Source organism: Triturus cristatus, chromosome 4_2, assembly GCF_964204655.1.
Source record: "Triturus cristatus chromosome 4_2, aTriCri1.1, whole genome shotgun sequence".
Lineage (NCBI taxonomy): Eukaryota > Metazoa > Chordata > Amphibia > Caudata > Salamandridae > Triturus > Triturus cristatus.
Window position 1 is genome coordinate 960,053,009 of NC_140586.1, and position 22,424 is coordinate 960,075,432.

A 22,424-nucleotide genomic window follows, 5' to 3' on the forward strand; every position below is an offset into this window, starting at 1 on the left:
TAAGACGAATGGAACCGGAGTCCCGGTTGAGAGTCCAATCCAACCTGTGAACGGGCCCCCCAGCTTGAGTTGGCAAGGATGTCGAGTGAATGATCGGGTGAGGTGATTTGTTTCTGACTAGCGCCATTGTGATGCGTGGTTCCAGTGACTGTGGTCATTTGAGGTGTTTGAGTTTGGTTTATTGTCATTGTGATGTGTGGCCAGTGGCTTTGATCTTTGAGGTGTTTTCTCTGTGAATTGTAAATGAGTCAGAGTGCACATCCAAACTAATCATTTGATGTATTCAGTGTGTATATCTTTCTTATCTCTTGTAGGACGTCCAGGATATTTGCTTGAGTCTTATCTCATAATATTTGCTGCTTGTTTATTCATTAGTATTATTCATGTATTTAACTGTTGCATTTACCAAGTTGCTTGCATATAAATATGTATCTCTATATACATTTCATTTGGCATATGGGAAAGCCTTTCTGTTAGAGAGCATTGCATAAATAAAACCCCAAGCCTTATCCTAAAAAGACAATCTTTGCATTTTGTAAAGAGAACCCCTTTTCTAGGTATTCTAGTGTTTTATGTCTCCTGTTCTGCCGTGTTTGAGCCACCGTGTGGAAGTGGAATTTGTGGAAGTGGAATTTGTAGAATTCTGTATTATCTGAAAGGCGGAGCAAGACAGAAATGAACAACTGATTCCTGACTTTGGGAGTCCATTTACAGGCATCCATCTCCTCTTATAAGTAAACACAAAAGAAGCACAAACTAAACTGGGTTTCACCTGTTCAAGACAATAACAGTGCTAAATGGAAAACTGTCTTCAGAGGCTAAAATAATAATATGGGCCAGTTTTAGATATTGGCGGACGGTTAACTCCATCACAACGGGTAAGGATGTCCCATCCGCAGAAATCTAAATTCCATACGATTATATGGGATTTAGATTTCAGCAGACAGGCTATCCATCCCCGTTGTGACGGAGTAACCCACCTGTTGATATCTAAATCAGCCCTATATCTTTTCAGATAAGTGGTGTTGCAAAATTTCATTAACTATGACCAGAAAAGAGCAGATACAAAAAGAATATAAGACAAGCTCAACTTACCCAAATATAAGCTTAAAATATACTAATGATTTGAAATAATTTAATTAACTATGAAGTATTTAAACCTCCATACATCAATCTAGCCAGATTCTTTATGATATATAAGTAAGTGTCAGCTACCACTTTGATATCGTTTTAGAACTCCCCTTGTAAATACAAGCTAATTGTTTCTCTGTGGCACATGGGAAAGCAAAGGTTTGTCTAATTTACCAGCTTGAGCAGGAAAACAGACAGCCTGTAACAACATATATTTTCCATAACATACCTGGAGATAATTTATATTGGGTAACAATCAAATCCTGCAAAGACTGCGAGAAATTACTGGAACACCTTTATCCAGAGGATGAAGAAACACCAGAAAATCCACATTGTATTATAATAGGCTTTATTAATGTCTAAAAGCCTGGTTTTAGTGCAGACTACATGAAAATTCATAACTGTAATGGTTAATAAAATAAATGAAATACACCTTAATACAAATAATACTCGTAACATATAGCATAATAGATTAAAGTCTTTGGATGAAATCTTCATTGCAATTCCTTTGTCTGTAGCCTCAGCTGATGTCTACTTTAGTACTAAAATTTGTAGAAAAATAGGAGCTTTCCAAATGGCGAACATCCATACCGGCTCATATTTTGTATTTTGTCTAGACCCAAGCCTGCCCGCAGTCAAGACCAATGTTCATCTAAAATGTATAGAAATTCTTGGAAAAAGAAGATAGCAAGAGCCAGATTGTGGCCATGACACAGATTGCTTGTAATAGATGCTTCCTCTGGAATGGGTAAAAGTTCCCTCTCCCCGAAAGGCTCTTGTATGGACCTTATAAATTATCTCTTATTGTTATGATGGGAATAAATGAGCCCTGTGATCTGTTATGTGTGACTAGAAAAGTGCAAATTCCCTTGTACATTTGTCTACAACTACTACATTTCTCCCTGAAGATCACACTATAGGAATATATATCGAATTAACTATTAATATGCTATCAATCTATAGGAATACAGCGATATACTGTGAATACATGTAAACGAAATAGCAAGCAGCAGGTATGCACAGTAAATGATTATGAACTAATGAATACATGAGCATTGTAAGGGGGCTCAGAAGCAGAAACAAGGCAAGGCACACAACAACTTAGGGCCTCAATACTCCGTCCTGATACCAAGGCTGCCTGGTACTGTAATGCTATAAAATTACAGAAATTCAAACGGATAAGCAATAAAATCTCTGGTATCAGCTGGTTTGACAGTCTTCAGTCAAAAGCACTTGACATGCAGAAACCAGGTATGAGACTCTCTCCTACATGTACCCGATTTATACATTTTATTTATACCTAGCTGTTTAATTGCCAGTTCATGGTCAACATGAAGTTTCACTATAATTATGCAACCTCCACCTGGCATCTGTTGGTCCAGTTTCTTAAGTAGTTGCTATTCCTGTTTTGCTGCTTCCAAAAGTCAAATTTCCATCTTGGATTGCATGAATGACTGTTGAGCCTTCCGTTTACATGACTGCTTGTCCAAGTTCGATAATGGGAAGTGGTGGTGTGACTGCGATTTTCATACTAGTCCCTTCTGTACATCTGGGTTATTTGACAATGATAGATACTTCTCTAGGACTATTACACGTGGACCTGTAGGTCCAGTTTACATCAATGATGCCCGTGTTACTGCTCACTGGATGTACTTGGGAATAAACTGGTTCTTTTTCACTAACTGACAGACATCTAATAATTATATTGTTTCACATCAGATTGATTTATTTTAAGCTGTGGACAGTCTGTGATTTCAAATCTACATTGTAGGACAGGTATGAGGAGTTTATTTCTTGACTGTATTTTGTTATGAGCTGTAAGAAAATTGTTCAGAATAACTTTTATTCTTTTGTAGTATGTTCTGTGTGTGTTCTCGTATGTTGAATTACACTGCTTTTAAACACCTGCAGTTTTTCTGGTACTCAGAGCACTGGCAAGGTTTTTCTCCAGTGTAGATGTTCTTATGTGTCTTGAGAGTTTTTCTGATCGAAGCTTTACGTGCAATCAGAGCGCTGATGATGGTATCCCCAGCGTTGGGTTCTCATGATCATCAAGATCTCATTTAAGACTAAAACATATTTGGTAATCAAAGCATTGTGAAGGCTTTTCCCCTTGTGAGATCTTACATGTGCCTTGATAATATTTTTAGAACTGAAGGTTTTTTGGCATTCAGAGCACAGATATTTTTTTTCCTAGTATGGGTCTCTCATGTTCAGGGAGACTGGTTTTCTGACTGGAGTGTTTCTGAAATTCAAAGCACTGATAAGGTTTTTCCCCAGTGTGGCCGTGATACGAGTTAGGCACTGTCATATCCCTGGATGGGATACCACTCCACCTGATCGTATCTGGCCGGGTATTCCTGATGTAGTTTTCATGGTTGACTGAACACTGGAACTTCTTTTTTTTACCAGGAGCCCAAATCGCTGGAGGCTTTGGTTGCAATAACAGCCAAGCGTTCCAGGGTACTCCCCCCCCCTTCCTATCCTCACAAAACTCCACCCTCACCCAGAATTTGCCCCTACTCACATTTACCACCTCCCTGAACAGGGAAAACTGTGGATTCTGCCCAGTAAAACTAGGTCCGCACAATTATTCCACATTCAGTCGGGGTAGCAGGGGATTTACTAGTAATTGCACGGTGTGCAGATTTTGTACCCCGCCAGTACAGTGCAACTCGTAAAGAAGGCCTGTGTTTCCTCTTATGGTGAGTGAGACTAGCTCTAAAAGTGAACCTTATCTGGCATTCCGAGCATTGATAAGGTTTTTCTCCAGTGTGTGTCCTCTTATGTAGATTAAGACTGGCTTTTAAATTGAACCTTTTCTGACACTCAGAGCATTGATAAGGTTTCTCTCCAGTGTGTGTTCTCTCATGGGCAATGAGGTTGGGTTTTTGATTGAAGGGTTTCTGGCACACAGAGCAATGAAAGGGTGTTTCCCCAGTGTGAGTTCTCTCATGCTGAATGAGAATAGCTTTAATACGGAAGCGTTTTTCGCATGCTGAACACTGATAAGGTTTTTCACCAGTGTGGATTCTCTCATGTTGAATGAGATTAGATTCATGACTGAAGGTTTTCTTGCACCCGGAGCACTCATAAGGTTTTTCCCCTGTGTGAATTCTCTCATGTTTACTGAGACTGAATTTAAGTTTAAAACTTTTCTTACAATTGGAGCACTGATAAGGTTTTTCCTCTGAATGGGTTATCGCATGCCTAAGAAGATTGCATTTAAGACTGAAGCTTCTCTGGCATTCAGAGCACGTATAAGGTTTTTCTCCAGTGTGGGTTTTCTTGTGCTGAGTAAGGTTATATTTAGAACTGAATACGTTCTTACATTCAGGACATATAAAAGACTTCTTTCTAGGGATAATTTCTGCAAGTTGTGTTTTGTCCTGCGCAGAAGCCATTCTGAGACTTATCCTGATTTCTGTATCAGGACGGTTTAAATAAGGTTCGGCATTGATCTCTAAAATACGCTACCTGTGCTCTTCTTAACATTTACAGTTAGATTCTTTCTGTGACAGAAACTGTTCTCACATGTATTTATTTGGGATTTTAAAAGACAATGACAAGGCCTTTAACTCAGGTTTAGTAAGCAAACTTTAGGCACATTTTTAAAAACACATGGTTATGTCAGGATTATATTATTTCTTATTCAGAAGAAGAAAATTATTTCACATTTAGTGCATGACCGGTTCCTTATGACCCCAGCAAGAATGACACAGATGGCGAGGTTCAGCACAGCTGTAAGTAACCTGGATCTACCCCAGGGACGTAGCTGGTGGTGTAATTCGTTTAAAATCCAGATGGTGGTCCAGTGTCTCTACTATCCTGGGACCTGCTAAAGACCATTTACAATGATACTCTTTTATACAATACGTGTTCTCTCGGATGGAAACAGATGAGACTTCAGAATAAAGCTTGTTCTCTCATGCGGAGGTGATGGATTTTTCTGCAAAACATTTTCACACACTCTTCACTGATACAGATTAGCTCAGGGTTAGCTGCTCCCGGGCATTCCTCACAAACCAGAAGATTGAATTCACAACAGAGGTTATTCTTGTTTGCATTGCAGGGATATTCTTTTTACCAATTTGTATTTCTGAGCAAATGTTGTCATGTCCCCTTCAAGTTTCTCCTTTCAGAGGACTCTTAACCCCAACAACTCACTCTTGAAACGATATGATCATATTACTATAGGTTTCATTGAGGTGTAATTTAATATGTGGAATTACTGAAATTACTTCAACTTTCTTTATTACGAGTCCCTCACCACTTTGGCTCCTATAAATTGCTTCCTTCTTGGAGCTCCACAGTTTCTTCACTTCTACAAAATCACACCTTGGGTTGTGTTCCTTTATATTCCATGTCAATAAATGGGAATTTTGCGTCTTCTGTCCATGCTTCAGTCACCTGCAAAATTAACAACAGAGACTGTTAATAAATCTAAATTGGCACACGCATTTAACTTTCTGGATACATTTTAGAGGGCACAGGCCATTGCATGACACAGAGCATAAGGCTGCTGGAACAGATGGTTGAAGAAGCTAACAATGTGAATTGTTTCAGGGCAAACACCTAGTGAAGCTGTAGGACAAACTCTTGGAAGACTTTTTCTGGGATGCAGGGAACTCGCTGCCTCCAATTCCACCACTTGCTCAATCAGAGGTTCTAACCATAATCACCAGTGTTCAGCTGTTCCATTTTATCAGTGTCTAAGTTGGCTCCAGAACATGAGGTGACAGTGAGGTCACATTGTACTGAACAAAGGGGAAGGAATCTTCTAGGACTAGCTGCTTTAAATGCCACTCAAACTGGGTTTTTACACAACGCTGATTATGCACGCTGGTGTCAGTAAATAAGCCCTGCTCTTATTCTATGACAATATGAAGGGAGCAGGAGAGGATGGAAACTCGCCTCCCACAACTATCCAGTGTGACACATCTGTATGTGATCGGAAAGGCTGAACTTTGTGAAACTCTGTCACTGTACTTGCAGTGACCTAGAAAATAATCTGGGAACACTTTGGGTCTGATTCAGAAACTGCACTTTGTAGTACGTTTGAACTACTACAAAATGTACTATAAAACTGACTAGGATGTGTATGTTTTGCCTATACTTATATGTGCAGAGTTCTCCGCCCCTAATGCGGAGTCTCCGCACATGTAACTATAGATATTAGTGTCAACAGTAAATGTTGGAGGGACAGAGGGGTGTGGGTGGAAAAAGTTGCAGACTTACTACTAAAATAGTTGGGATTAGGGAGAAGTGAAAGGTGTTTAGAGAGAGACGTCATGAGTAAGCTATTTGCATTACTCTGGATGTGGAGACATGTAGCTTATACTTTTGTTGTTTAACTGCTGCTTGGAAAATTGAGTTTATTTTTCTCTCTCTTAGTAGAGTTAGAGGTTTTTGTCTACTGAGCTGTCTGAAGATGTCAGTTATTTTTCTCCAACACATAACATTTAAATAAATAGCCTGTACATTAATATTATAAATATTTCAAAATATATCAGGAATTATGAAAGCACATCTTTTGTAATTAAGAAGTGGTGATGCAAATAAAGGTTAAATAGGTGGAAAACAAACCCGAAAACTTTACTTGGTGATATGCAAATGACACATATTTGCAGAAACTCTATTTCCAAACAACATTGTTTGTACAATATAGAGTTTTATCTGTAAAACCGAACGTCAGTGGGAAAGTTTGTAGCCATTTCAATGTACAATCCGCTTATTACAAATGACAGTGTGCTATCACTTCATGCTTTGATTATGTACTTATTAAAAGGGATTGTTTTTAAAAATGATTTGAGAAACATTACTGCACCCGCCCTGATGATAATGCTGTTAATGAACAAAGAGGCAAGTCAGGGGTCATGTGTATCCTGTGGCTAGATTTGTTTTATATATGGAAAAAAAATTTTAGTCTATTAAATCAAACATGAGTTTTTTGTACAGCAGACATGCTGAACTTGCATATTTGAAGGTGCTCTCATGTGATACTGAGCAAAATGGCAGCTCATTGAATTAAAATAGTTGCCAGCGTCCACATCATTTGAAACCAGTTTATGGGTCAAGAGCATTACAAATAGGACGCGTAGATTATTTAAGTCACTAGACCTGCAGGTCTAGTAACATTTTTATGTTTTTTTTCAGGCCTGTACTGTAAATTACATGCACAAAGACACATGCAGCTTTGTGAAAGTCAACATGCATGCTAATGTGTCTTTGCTTACCCTATTTAGGGCTGCTCTTTACTTCATAGTCTGACTGGGGTGGGCAGCTCCTGTAGTCACAAACTTTTATATGGAATATTATCGATCACCCTCTATTAGTATTAACAGTGCGATACTGTGTGCCGTTGTTGTAAAAAAGAACATTATTCGTTACTAGATTTATAGTCACGATTTGAGAGATAGCAGTAGTCCTTAGTACATATGCTAAATGTTATGGTAGCACAGGTACAAGTTATCAGTAATGCCGGTATGCACCCAGCTGAACTAGAGCGGCGAACCGGATGATCTCAAGATCAGTTTAGCAGTCAGGCCTCTGTAAATACCTATTATCTCCATTCGTGCCAGCCAACCTCTCTCGAGCTCCAGATGAGATGCTCCTGGCAATTATTTTGCACCATCTTTGATCGGGGCTCCGCCCACCCACTCCTATTGGCAGAGGCTGCTGGGGAGGTGCAGCGGATGACTATTCTCAATTTGATTCCAGCCCCCAACCCAACTCCCCCTGGTGGTCTTGCTGGGATTTGCAAAGTCAATCCCTAAGCCTTTCCCGAAATTTGTTGTCCTAGCACTTTTGTTAGATAAGTGGCGGATTGCTGCTCATCGGGTAGCCAAGGTGGCTCCAAGCTGTGTGCTTTGCTTTAAGGATTTCGCTACATGTTGTGAGATCGCGGTAGGCATTTGGTAACCTTTTGCCACATACATCCTAGCGCAGACACATGTGGGACTCGTTGCTTACTTATATTAGCGTGGAAGTGTAACAGTAACTCTTTATAGTAAACATCCTGTATGTAGTTTGCATGTGTACGCTCCATGCCACTAACATTGTGAACCGTATGTCACTTGCTTTTCAAGCAATTCCAAAAAAGAGCAGTATTAGCTCTAACTGACTGCACCGGCATTTTTTATTGTTAATATGTATGCAAAGCACTTAACCTTCTGATAATCCTACTACTCCGAACGATAAACCAAAGTGAAAAACAATATGCAAAAGGGAGTGCTTATGAAGTCCAATATTTTTACTGAAAGTTCACTTAATCACATTTTTATAAGAAGTTAGAGAAACAGATGAGTGCATACTCCTCCTTAGTTAGTGTTAATATCCTTTTAGTCAAAAAACTTCAAAGCTCCAATTGATATTTATTTTCTGCTTTTATTCTTCATATTCGGATTCACAAATTATCATCATTCTCCAGAGTGTTACAGGGATAGTTTTTTAGACATTCAACAGCCGACACGAGTTTCGCCGTCTAGCGGTCAGTTGGACCAGGGCTTTCTCAAGGCTTTTACAATCTGAGCAGCAGAATTTATCACGTAGCATAGTATTTGACAAAATATTTTGCATCAGGTGAAACAAGCAAAACAGGTATCGGCCGGGCTCGCGGTCTGTCTCGGCGGGGGCTCTGGTCTCTAGCACTGTCGAGCACAGCTCGGCCCCATCACAGCCTGCAGGCACTGTTCATCCGGGTCACTGGGGTCTGGCTCACTGAGGGGTAAGCGCACAGTACTTCGGCGGCACATCCGGGCACCTCTGTTTCCGCACTTGGCCTCTGTTGTTTGTCAGCACCTTCGCTGCTGCTGCAGGGGAGGGATGCTGCACACGAGCCGCCGCCTGGACGTAGTGAGCGCGAGCTGCCCTGATGCAGGTGGCGTGTGCCGCTGGAGTACCGTGCGCGTGCCCCTCCGCGATATGAATATGAAGAAAAAAAGCAAAAAATAAATATCAATTGGAACTTTGATGTTTTTGAGCTAAAAGGATATTAACACTAACTAAGGAGGAGTATACACTCATCTGTTTCCCTAACGTATAACATGGTAGTGTCCCGTACCCCTCCCACATTCATTGGTCCCCTAGATCTCGATCCCTTCCTGTCAATACCCTATGTAGGCTTACCAGGCTCCCCACAACTTTTCCCACTCCTCGTGACAAACCACATTTTCTGCTCTCTGGCCCCAATCTAGATCTGATTTCCAGGCTGTTAGTCTGGGTGGATACACACTGCCCCACGCTTTCGCTATGTTTCCCGTGGCCACTCCTGTAGCTAGCAACAGCCAGATCCTATGGTATTTGGGCCAGCTTTCCTCCTCAATATCAGAAGCCACTTTGCACCCATGGGGGCCTCAAGTGACTTCATAGGGGACATAACCCTAGTAACCCCCTTCCAATTCTCCTCTATCTCTGGGCGTTCCAGCAGAATGTGAAAAGATTTGCCCTCTCAGCTACATCCTCGGAGACACTCCCAAGAGGGAGTCCTCCCAATATTAGATAGTCTGGTCCTTGAATAGTAGGATCATTGCAGAATTCAAAGCTGGACCAGGCAGAATCTAGCTTGTATTGCAATCTCGCTACACCTCAAAGAAATTATCCAACACCAGTAGATGGAGGGGGAGGCCTCTATTTTGTTTAAATATTTTTATTGGTGTTTTCTGATTTTATCATTTCTTCTATCACATTACTGTACAGGATGTTTAAGAATAATGTTCATGCATCATGCATGCATGGTACAGATAAAGAATAGCATTATGTATTACAACAATCTGATACTATAGTTAGGATACTAACCACTACTACATATGCATGCTGCACTGAAGAATATTTGCTCTTGGATCTCTGTGTGCTATTGCGTATACGCAGTGTTACATCGCGGATCTTAATCTGCATTGAAGGCCTTCTACATCTTATTATAACACATCAGGTTGGGACCAGACGAACGGTGCCTGGCGCTCGTGATCTAAACGCATTTAACAGTCATAAGACATAATCATTGCAACACTGCGGCAAGAGAATTGTGTGATGAAAAGAAATTTTCTCTAACGTACAAGAAATATTACACAATATAATATAGAAAACTGCCATCGAAAAGATACAAATAAAAGCAATATATCATGACTGGGTATGAAGATGCATTATCGGTATTTTACAACATAGTGGCTCGCCTAGTTGGGGTTCAAATCAATACGTGTGGTAAAAAGCACTACTACGCCAGGGATTGGGCAGGGTCAGGGTAGTCTCCCACAATGGATTAAGGGATACACGGGCTGTCAATTCTACGCGCTCTGAAGTGTGACCGCCCCTTCCATCTTAGCTCAGAATCTCTAGTGTACTTACTGCAGATCAACAGACTGGGTATCATATCTCTCCTCTGTACCACCGTGCTGGAGGGCAGTGAGTATTGTATCCCAATATTGCTCTATAGGGTATTTGCGGAGCCCCACTGTTTCCTCTTTATGTAATGCTGTTACTTTCCGCCTGCGCCCATATTGTGAGTGAACGTTTCCAGCTAATTACCTCTGGGGGATCTGCGTGCTTCCACTTTTTAGTAATTAAGCGTTTTGCGGTTATCACCCCCAGATCCCGGAATCTCGATGTGTTTTTTGGATCTGCATAAAGCCCTAGAATGCAAACTTCCCATGTAAGCGGCAGGGATGAGTCTGTATATAAGGCAAGGATTGTGTCCACCTCCTGCCAATAAAGTTGAAATGAAGCACAGGACCATAGCATGTGAAGTAGATCCGCATTGAGATGCTGACAACGTGGGCATGTAGAAGTGGTAATGTTTAAATATCTGTTACGCACTCTGTATGATGTACGTTTGTATAAGCTTGAATTTAGAGCTCCTCGGTACACATTTAGAGCCAGCTAGGATGTCGTCCCATTCCTTATCCGTCCAAAGCTGACCTCTGTCTGCCTCCCAACGGACCCAAAGTTGTTGCATCAGCTTCAAAGTATGTACAAGTAATGCCTCCACTAACCAGTGTACTATGTGTGATCCTGCCCCCATTACGTGTAAATACTGTAGTAGTAAATGCATCGGTGGTTCAAACGTTAGGTCTTCCCAGATGGCTGACAGGGCTCTCAGAAGGGAGGTATGTAAGAGGAATTGGCCTGCCGGCAAGTCAGTATCTTCAGCCAATGCCTCAAACATCAGTAGTGTGCCATCTCTGTATAGATCGCCCAAGGTATCTAATCTCGCAGTATGCCAAGCCGTTATAGCTATGTCAGAAGTAACCAGTTTCCCCCTCGGTGTCTCTAGCAGTGGTAAAATCGGAGCATACAGAAGTGTCGTGCGGGTGAGATACAAACTCCTCCTGTAACATTTATGCGCCAGTCCCACGTGTAATTGTGGCGGTCGCAGGAGTCTGGCAGCAGGATGGAATAGATGAGGGATTTGGTATTGGGTCCAGGGCTGTTGTGAGGTCGCTGTGTCTTTCAGACATCTGCCATCTAGCCATCTCGTCACCCACTGGAGCTGGGCAGCTATGTAATATAGCTCCATGTTAGGAACAGCCAACCCGCCCTGTCTAGTAGGAGCATACATCTTCCACAAGGCAACCCGTGGCCTACCTTTATTCTATATTAAGTCTCGAAATAGTCGCTCTAGTTCTCGGAAGATCCTAGTTAGGACATAGAGCGAGAGATTCGAAAAATAACACAATAATTTGGGAAGACAATCATTTTCAATTTTAATTTAATTTAATAGCGATTTCTAAAGCCCCTGGTGACCCAAGGGTATCCCCGCGCTGTAAATTTGCAATCCTGTTGAGAGGAAAGGGTGGGGGAGAGATACTCGTATGGGAACACTATTGAGGGAATAGGTGTGTTTTAAGTTTCTTGCGGAAAGCCAGGTAATTAGGTTCAAGTCTGAGGGTCCGTGGAAGGGCGTTCCATCCAGCAGCCGCCTGTACGGAGAATTGTCGTCCTCCTGTGCGAGTCTTTTTAAATCTAGGTATGCTGGCCAGGTTCTCATTCTGAGATCGTAGAGATCTGGTTGTTGTGTAGGGGGTAATTATTTTTCTGAGAATCTCGGGGCCAGTACCGTTGATCAGCTTATGTGTTGTGCACATTGCTTTGAATTGCACCCTTTGGCGCACAGGGAGCCAGTGCAGAGCTTTGAGGGCCGGCTTGGCGGACACTCTGGGGGGGAGGTTGGTGAGAAGGCGTGCCGCAGCGTTCTGTGTCCGCTGAAGTTTTGTTAGGGTGGCCTCAGGAGCTCCTAGGTAGACCATATTACTGTAGTCCAGGCGGGACAGTACCAGTCCCTGGATGAGCAGTTTCCTAGAGTTAGGTGGCAGTAGGGGGAGAATCTTGCGGGTTGTGCGTAGGAGCCCGAAGCAGGTGCCTGAAGTTTTAGCTGCTTGTGTCTTCATAGACAACTCGGGTTCGAGCCACACGCCGAGTGTTTTAATTTCACGCTTTGGGGGTGGGATTTCCCCAAATACGTCAGGCCAGAGTGCTGGGGGGATAGTCGTCCATTGTTTCCCTAGGAGCATGACCTCCGTCTTTGACCCATTGAGTTTTAATGATGAATTATTCATCCAGTTATGAATCCCTGTAAGACAATTGGTTAGGTTTTCTGGGTGGTCTATCAGTTGAGACAGGGAGACGACCAGCTGAGTGTCGTCAGCATAACTTACCATTTTTATATTAAATGGTTTCACCACATCCTTAAGGGGGGCCATATACGCGTTGAAAAGCGTTGGACTCAGGGAGGAGCCCTGAGGGACACCGCTTATGAGAGGAAGGATGGATGAGTGGTGATTGTTGTCCCATACTTGGAATGTGCGCCCTGTCAGGAATGACTCAATCCAACTGTGTGCCGTCCCGGTTAATCCTGCATCCGCCAGTCTATGAAGAAGGACACGATGGTTGACTGTGTCGAATGCTGCGCTTAGATCCAGGAGGATCACTGCCACTGATCCTCCTGAATCTAATATGCGCCTTGCTTCTTCAATGACGGCGAGGAGTGCGGTGTCTGTGCCATGGTCCGGGCGAAATCCAGTTTGAGATTGCCTGAGTATTTTGTTAGTCTCAAAGAACTGAGATAATTGTGCATTTACCAGTTTCTCAGCTACTTTGCTGATACCCGGGAGCAGTGATATTGGTCGATAATTCGCCAAGTCTGCTGGATCTAGCTGGGGGTTTTTTTTAAGTGCTTTTACAACAGCACTCTTCCAGCTATCAGGGACAGATCCGTGGGCGAGCGAACTGTTGATAAGTTCTGTGACGGTGGGCACGATGACCGAGGCTACGGTTTTAAGGAACCTGATCGGTGCTGGGTCCAGAGGTGAACCGCTTTTCATTTTCATCAGTGTTCTTTCCACCTCTAAGCAAGTTACTGGCCGAAATGTCGGCAGTGCGGGGCGCGGATTGCTTTTGGCCTGGTCGAGAGATAATCGGCTTTCCATGTGACTGGTGGGGTCGGGGGGTGGGAGAGACGCCAGGATTCTTATGATTTTATCTTTGAAGTAGTTAGCTAGTTCATTGCTACGGTCAACTTTAGGGGTGGTGGAGGTGGTAGAAATGGGGACTTTGAGCAGTTCCTTTACAATTAAGAAGGATTCCCTGGCTGAGTTGGATGATTTTTGTATCCTTGTGTCATAGTGTGAGGCTTTGGCTTGTCTGATGGCCTCTTTATAATGTCTGACTGTGATCTGGTATGCCTCTTTATTGGCGTGCTGCCAGTTTCTTCTCCAAAGCCGTTCGGCTTTTTTACAGTTTTTGCGGAGTGTTCGGAGATCCGTAGTATACCATGGGGCTGACCCAGGTTTCCCGTTTTTGTTTTCCCTAGTTCTGATTGGGAGTACTTCAATACTTCAATAGGGTAATGCGACTCATGACATTTAGTGGGAGTGACTTCCAAAGTTGCATATGGGCCCTAATAGCCGAGATTGCTCTTATCAAATTGCCCTCCAGTAAGTCGTCAGATATCCGGTATATGAAGACACCAAGATAGCGGAAGGTAGTAGGGTACCATGGGAGGAGTGAGCAATTAAGGAGCACATTCACTTCAACCGTATCCGCACTAAACTGATAAACCCCTGATTTGTCTCAGTTTACCCAAAGGCCCGATATCTCTTCAAAGGCTTTGAGCGTGTCTGCAATGGACGTCGGGATGGCAGTGACATCCCGAAGATACAATAGCAGATTGTCTGCGTATAGGGAAATGGCGTGCAGCCCATCTCCCAGTTGTATACCCCACGTCTCGCCATCACCCCAGAGCAACATCGCTAATGGCTCCATAGCCAGAGAAAACAAAAACGGGGACAAGGGGAAGCCCTGGCGCGTCCCTCGTCGCACTCTAATGGGGTCTGAAATTAACTTACTGGTACGAACCCGAATAGTGGGTCCCTGGTGTAATAGTCGAACCATGTTTAGGTAGTTCATATTTGTTTAAGACTGCCGCCAGATAGGGCCATTCCAGAGAATCAAAGGCCTTCTCCAGATCTAGAACCAAGCAACCTGATCGGCGCCAGCTGTGTACTGCATACTTCTGCACCCGGAAGAACCTGCGGATATTGAGGGAAGTGCTTCAGGCAGGAACAAAACCGTTCTGGTCAGGATGTACCAGTGTTTTCACTAAGGGTGAAAGACGTCTAGCTAGCAGTGATGCAAAAATCTTATAATCCGTGATAAGATGAGCCAGTAGGCGATACGAACCCAAAGATTCAGGATTTTTGTCAGGCTTAAGGAGGGACACCAGCAAGGCCTCGTTTTGTGTGTCGGCGAGGGTGGAGTCATCAAGCGCGGTCTCATACACTTTTAGCAGCTGTGGCACTAAAATGTGTGTGTATGCCTTATAAAATTCAGTAGGCAGGCCATCTGGCCCTGGCGACTTCCCATTGGACAGCGAGAATATACAGTCCCAAACTTCCTCCGAAAGAATAGGTGCATTTAGCTCCTCCCTTTGGGTGCGTGTAGGCTGTGGCAAATTCAATTCCTCCAGGTAGAGCTGTAGCTCTAGGGGTGTAGCCTGTGCACGCGATTTATACAGGTCTCGGTAATGTGTTACAAACTCACCATGTATATCTCGTTGCGTGTATGCTATTCCCCCGTTTGCCATCCTTACTGATGCAATTGGAGCTGATGACTCATCTTGGCGGATGAGCCACGAGAGTAATTTGCATGCTTTGTCACCCATGTGGTGTGTCCGTGCCGCATGAGCTGCATAATTAAGACACCTCAGCCGCTCCAACAACCGTGCATGCTTCTCCCTGTGGTGATCTAGCTGTCTTTGGGACCCATCAGTGGCTGCCTGTTCACTAGTCTCCAACCTTCTTTCTAAAGTGGTTAGTTCCTTTTCCAGCTGTGCCTGCATACCCGCCTGTGCCCCCAAACAATGCCCTCTAATGACCTCCTTGAGAGCGTCCCATTCCATCAACGGCAATGTGGCTGTGCCCGCATTCTCCTCAAAATATTGCGCTATTGTGGTTGCTAATAAGTCGCGGAAGGGCGCATTAAGGAGAACATGCGACCGGAGGCGCCATACTGGGATCGACGGTGTCTCGGACTCCCACTGTAACTCCATCACATGCGGATTATGATCTAAATGTGTTCGTTCCATATAGGAGGACCCGGCGATACACGGTAGGAGATCATTCGACACCATGAAACGGTCTATGTGTACTTGGAGTCCGTGGCTTCCCGAGTAATAGGAATACACTCTGTCCTGCGGGTTTCTGTGGCGCCATGCATCGGAAAATTCCATTGCGCGGCCCATTGTGTCAATGTTTTCGCAGCAGTGTGTGTAGCCGTGCCGTACAAGGGAGGAAAGGAGCGGTCCAGCGAAACATCCAGCACACAATTTTAGTCGCTGTTCAAGACCATGGGTACATCATGCCACGTGGCCAACTTTTGTGATATGTGGTCGCCAACTTTTGTGATATGTGGTCCAAAAAGGCTGCCTGTTCAGTATTGGGAGCATAAAGCAATGCTAATACAATCGGCCTACCGTCCAATACGCCCCTGACCATGACATACCTACCCTCCGTGTCTACTATGGTGTCCACCATCTGAAAAGGAGTCCCCGGCCTCACCCATACCAGAAGCCCGCGTGGGTACGCCGAGTAACCTGTTGCCTACAATTGTCCCCTCCAGTGTCTGTGTAGGCGTGTAACTTCTGCCCGAGGCAAGTGCGTCTCCTGCAGGAGTGCTATTTGTATGTGATGGCGTTTTAAATATGAGTAAATAAGATAACGGCGTGCCGGGCTATGGATGGCTCTTACATTCCAGGTCCCTATCTTGATAGGTGCCATGACTGTTGGATGCTAGGGGTGCGGGTGGCCCTGCCTGACCAAGAGATGAGAGGGGCTGGCAGTAAGTGCGTACGGGTCATTCTGGAGTGTGCCTCCCTGGGCGCATGGAGGGGGGGAGGCCTCTATGGGGGAGAGCAAGCATACCGGAGGGTTACAGTGACCCTTGATGGTGTGTAGCTATCGCACCTACCCACGTCTGCTGCCGCCGGAGGAGCAGCCATGGGTAGGTGCGATAGAGGCCTCCCCTCTATCTACTGGGGTTAGATAATTTCTTTGATGTGTTTGTGGAATACCGTTCCATGAGAACACCACCACGAGCCTGACTAAGGTTTGGCTAACAGGGCATACATCTATGCGTGATCCCTGTTTCTTTATGCACACACAACTTTTCACTTTTTGGTCCTGAAGAAATGCCAAGGATCCGGTTTGGACCACAAGGGCGTGAAACATGTCGACCCTATGACCTTTATCACTACTCACTTACTGAGAACCAAAATAAACCTCCTCATTGGTGGAAGGTCTAAAGTTCCTTGCTTTTAACCATACCGGACGGGCCCAAGAATAAATTACCTTTTGGGGTACTGTCACAATATTTTTAACTCACCCTTGCATTTACCCCACACACCGTACTCACCACTACGGTGTTTTCCTTTTAAAAGATCGCCGCTAAAGCGCCTTCTCGCGGGGCCTACGGGGGACTGCAGAGCAAACCCCACGAGGAGCAAAAACGCCTATGATAAAGCATGACACCTAAAAGGGTGTGTGAGTGCAACTCTTCAAATTTGAGGAATTTTCCCACTATCTATTATATCCAAGCTGAGACTTATCATTCATAGATAAGTTAATTTTCTTCTCTTCTGTAAACACTACCCGTAGCCTAGTAGGCGGGTGTACCTCCATAGGAACAGTTACCCCTCAGTGTGTTTGATATGTGTTCTTGGGAGCACGGGTACTGGACCTCCTTTTGCTGCTCCCTGTCCCTCTCCTCATGAATTATATATTTCAAGGGCATGTCCCAGCTGTAGATTTCGTACCTTTACGTTTCATTCAACTAAAATAACTCGCTTAGGGTATCAAATATTATGAAGGCCTGCAGGGGTGTGTAATTTTCCAAATCTACTTGTCCAAGGGACAAAATGCCACTGAGATCTACATGTCCTGTAAAATCCACTTGTCCCACCTACTCCCGTCCCACATCAAACATAAGGGCTCCGGCTGACAGAGAAACCTTAATATATTGTTGTTTTATTAAAATCAGTAAACCATTATGCAGTCACGCTTGAATGCCTGCCAGGTTTCAGTGATAGGAACACATGCAGAAGATAAATCAATGCACTTATGTGAAAATTTGCACATTTCAGTATCAGCCTTGTACATATCTACTGCTGTTTAAGGTTCTTTACTAACATTCCTTTTTTTAATCCCCTTACCTATCAATCCACGCAGTTATTGGCCTGGCAATCATGAACAAGTGTATTTATAATCACTCAGAAAGCACCCAATTTCCGTTTTTATTCACATTTTAAAATAAATACAAGTAAGAAAATAAATGGTTTTCTGTCTGTATTTATCTGTAAAAATCAGTAAAAACGAAAAACAGGGAGCCTTACTTATGAAGAAAAAGTTAGTTTTGGTGAAGTAAAATATTTGCCTAAGATCACACAATTTAAGCATGGAAGCTATTTTTTTAATTTATCAAGCCAGGTTCTCTTTCACAAAGAGTATCTAAATAGTTCCGGACTGTCAAGAATTCTGCAACATCACAATAGCAGATAACTACTGTAAATAAACTCTGCACTCAAGAAGGATGTTGCACAATGTCACAACTAATTGCAACCAGTACTTACTTACCTCACTGCTTAAAAAAAAATCATGATCACTAATAATGAACATCTGTCGCCAACAAGCCACTACCTATCCAGAATACTGGACTATCCCAGAGCATGCAGACATATCACAAATAACGGACAGTCATCACAAACATATATCCACCTGCTTCAAGTAAGACTGTAGAGATACAATGACCAAAAGAATCCCGGACTATGATTAAATAATATAACGTGAACGTGCATTTGCAGAGCTATGAGGAAGAGCTGAAGTGCATTGCAGAACTATTCATAGAGGCCCGGCCCCCCTGTTCACACAAGCACAGTCAGTCAGAGGGATCTAGTTGTGTTCATTGGCAGAGCTCTGCATATCTATTTGTATAAACTAGAACATACCAAATGAACAAACCACCAGAGTTGTACTACTGGCAAGTGAAATCCGCATTTTCTCTTCTTCTTTAATGGTAGTACCCTTCATATCTTCCTCACCACCTCCCGATTTCACTTGTTTCTAATTTATTCTAGCCCGAGTTATTTTAAGACTCGACTACGCTTGCATATGACCTTGAGACAGAGTGCATACCTAATAAGAGAATCTAACATTTTTTTTGCAGTTTATTAGCGCGAACTCGACCTGAACGTATTGGAGCGCTTTAGATGAACGCCAGTTACATTACTACAAGGACATGTTCATTTATTTCCAACTGTAGCACTATTGGCAGAGTTCACGGGAAATCATATAAAATAATATGTGTTATGCTGCAGAGGGGACATTATTCTGGCAGACGCCGATACAATATTAAGGCGATCATTGTAGTCTTCAGAATGAAAACCAAGGATTCTGCTAGAGGTATATCAGGTGCCTCCCTGTAAGCCGCTCTAGGCATTCTCTGCTATGCTTAGAGCGTGGCGCAGCTGAAGTTGCAAAGTTAATTAAAACGATGTGTGGCTCACTGTTACAGTTGCTCCTTACACTCAGTTAGGCAGCGCCCTTCCGTACCACATAAGCACACGCCCACAGTTAACTTTAAGCCAATGTAGATCAGGCTCGATGTCACTGCATGCGCTTTCCTTTCCTTGCACCTCCACCTTCACTTTCTCCATCTGAGGTTTTTAAACTGCTACTGTGTGCGCGCCTCTTCCATCTCCCCAGTGCAGCACTGCCTCACTTTATCGCGCCTTCAGCATTAAAAAAGTGAGGCGGCTACTTTTGCTTTCCAAAAACAAATGTATTTTTAACCCCCGCATTCAGATGAGTCTGAAGTCCTGGCATGATGTGATGCTCCTTGATATGTGCAGTGCCCATGCCGCCCGCAATGAACTTTGAAGGGAACAGTTAAGTGTCCTTTTACAATTATGACAGATAAACTGCAGCGATGACGCTGAGGCGCCGCTGCAGCTTTAAAAAAAATGCGCACAACGGGCTAAATTAGACCCGAAAAATAGGCACTGGCCAATTGAGCATTTTCTCACACAAATGGGAAAGATATCGCCAATTTTTTAGAGAAATTTCCCAATCTATCACACGTCTGGTATGAAAAAGGGAGTTTTAATCCACTCTGCTCACCAATGGAAACGTGCACAGCCGGCAATAGCAGCGATGAGAGCCCGCGCTATCTGCAGCCAAAATGACGCCACATTAGACACGGTCCGTCAGCAGACAGACAAGTTCTCCTCCAATATTTCAGTGCAATCTATATGCAAGCTGGGCAAAATAACACTCTAGCAGTGCTATGGCGGGCGCTATGGCAGTGCTTTAATTTTACCAGAAATGTAGAATTGCCTTGCTCGCGACAGTCCCGAAGTTCAACTGCTTGCTGAGACGGAGTGACGTTTCACTCCTCAGCCAATCACTGGCTAGAACCCAGTGAAGGCATGGGCTGCTAGCCAATCAGAGGCCTCCAAAGGCTCTCGGCAAGCTTTTATGATTGGCTGGGAGCTCCAGAGTGCCCACAGCCTATTTTATTTACGTGATTTAATGTCTACTTGTCCGTCGGACAAAATAGACACTAAATCTTCTTGCCCTTCAATAAAAACAATATGGTTCGGGCGTCGGGCGATATGATTCCCCACCCCTGGAACTCTGAGGCTGAGCTGACGTCAGTGTGTGTGAGCTGAGGCTGTGCTGAAGTCACAGTGTATGAGCTCTGAGGCTGTGCTGACGTCAGTGTGTGTGAGCTGAGGCTGTGCTGAAGTCACAGTGTATGAGCTCTGAGGCTGTGCTGACATCAGTGTGTGTGAGCTGAGGCTGTGCTGAAGTCACAGTGTATGAGCTCTGAGGCTGTGCTGACGTCAGTGTGTGTGAGCTGAGGCTGTGCTGAAGTCACAGTGTATGAGCTCTGAGGCTGTGCTGACATCAGTGTGTGTGAGCTGAGGCTGTGCTGAAGTCAGTGTATGAGCTCTGAGGCTGTGCTGACATCAGTGTGTGTGAGCTCTGAGGCTGTGCTGACATCAGAGTGAGCTATGAGGCTGTGCTGACGTCAGTGTGTGTGAGCGCTGAGGCTGTGCTGACATCAGAGTGAGCTCTGAGGCTGTGCTGACATCAGTGTGTGAGCGCTGAGGCTGTGCTGACATCAGAGTGAGCTCTGAGGCTGTGCTGACGTAAGTGTGTGTGAGTTCTGAGGCTGTGCTGACATCACAGTGTATGAGCTCTGAGACTGTGCTAATGTCACAGTGTGTGTGAGCGCCGAAGTTCTCCTGACGTCACAGTCTGGGAGCTCTGAGGGTGTTCTGACGTCACAGTGTGGGAGCTCTGAGGGTGTGCTGACGTCAGTGTGGGCTCTGAGGCTGTGCTGATGTCATCACATGGAGAGGGAGGGGCAGGAATGTGTGGAGGGGGTTGTCATTAGATGGAGCAGCAGCTCCCTGAAAACTAATTAACCAGTCTGGATAATCAGTTGGTGAAATGAGGGTCCACCACACTCCTCCCCAGGACTCACCTACGCTGACCCCTGCTGGGACACTCCCCGCTGACAGGAATCCAGGGAATGCTATCGTCACGGTCGATCTCCGGCAGGGATCCAGGGTAAAGTCGGATCCTGTGCAGATCCCGAGAGCTGACAGAGGACGGGAGAGAAGCTTCGGGAAACAGGAGTCTACCCAACGAGGAATGTGGTAGTTCTGCGACTTGTGCTGCGCCTTGTACTGCGCATGATCAGATCATGACAAACCGCCACCAAAGGACAGCGCATGCTCAGATCACGTGTAACACCACCAAAGCACAACGCATGCCCAGATCAAGGGCTCCTGCTAACCAAGCAGTACGCATGCTCAGATAATGGGCAGGGCGCCGACAGAGCACAGCGAATACCCACATCATGTGAAAGCTTCAACCAAGTACTGCGCGTGCTCAAATCGTGGGACAGCAGCGAACAATGCACTGCGCATGTTTATTCATCGGCCACCCTCAAACCATGCGCTCCGCATTTTCAGATCACGGGTAAAACGTCTCCCGTACAGTGCGCATCTTTAGAGCATGGGCATTTCGGTTAACCATGCACTGAGCATGCTCAGTTCACGGGCACCCGCCAACGAAGCACTACGCATGCTTAGATAATAGGGACGGCCGCAATCATGCGCTGCGCATGCTCTACAGAGACTTCAGCCTTAAGCATGCGAAGAACATGGAACACATCACTTGTTAGTCAACTGCGCATGCTCCAAACGGTAGACACTGTTTCTTCGGCAGTACGCATGCTCGGCCGCCAGACACCTTGCGCTGGTCCTGCCCCGAACAAGAGGTTTCACCACTTCCGACTGGAGAGATTTTGATGCCCCTCCCCCCTCACATCCCACACAGATGAAAGGAGTACAGACCCCTAAAACTGAGGTCTTCAAACATTTTGATGCCGAGACCCCCCTGTCAAAAAATGTTAGGCGTAAGGACCCCCTCCGACAAAAAATTCTAGAACTTGGTACTCATCAACATCGACAACCAAAAGCGCCCCCAATTACCACGGCAAATCATTTTACTGTGGGGAAATAGTATTAAACAGTGTTTAGCAAATCAAAGGTTTGTGGGTGACTGTGGTTCTGTGTCAGAGGCTTACTACACAGCTCGGGCAATGGATGGCTGTGAGCCAGATTCCCTCTAAAAACATAGTAGGTGAAAGCCCAATTAAAAATTTGCGAACATTCGTGACAAGAATTTTCAATTCTATTAAGGACAACGGAGTCGAGGATTATGCTTCTCATTTTCTTT

The 22,424-nt window shown here is 44.4% G+C and overlaps 1 protein-coding gene across 1 annotated transcript; it reads right to left on the bottom strand.

The window, feature by feature from the left end:
• Positions 1 to 1,463: 1,463 nt before the first annotated feature.
• LOC146839123 (uncharacterized) lies at positions 1,464 to 21,685 on the bottom strand. Its single transcript, XM_085603151.1, has 2 exons — positions 21,163 to 21,685; positions 1,464 to 5,541 (listed from the first exon to the last, which is right to left on the bottom strand). The coding sequence occupies exon 2, from the start codon at positions 4,533 to 4,535 to the stop codon at positions 3,708 to 3,710; it is 828 nt and encodes a 275-aa protein (XP_085459277.1). The 5' UTR covers positions 4,536 to 5,541; positions 21,163 to 21,685; the 3' UTR covers positions 1,464 to 3,707.
• Positions 21,686 to 22,424: the final 739 nt, after the last annotated feature.

Coding starts and splice junctions, on each gene's coding strand:
- LOC146839123 (XM_085603151.1), bottom strand. CDS start 4,535: ATGGCTTCTGCGCAGGACAAAACACAACTTGCAGAAATTATCCCTAGA.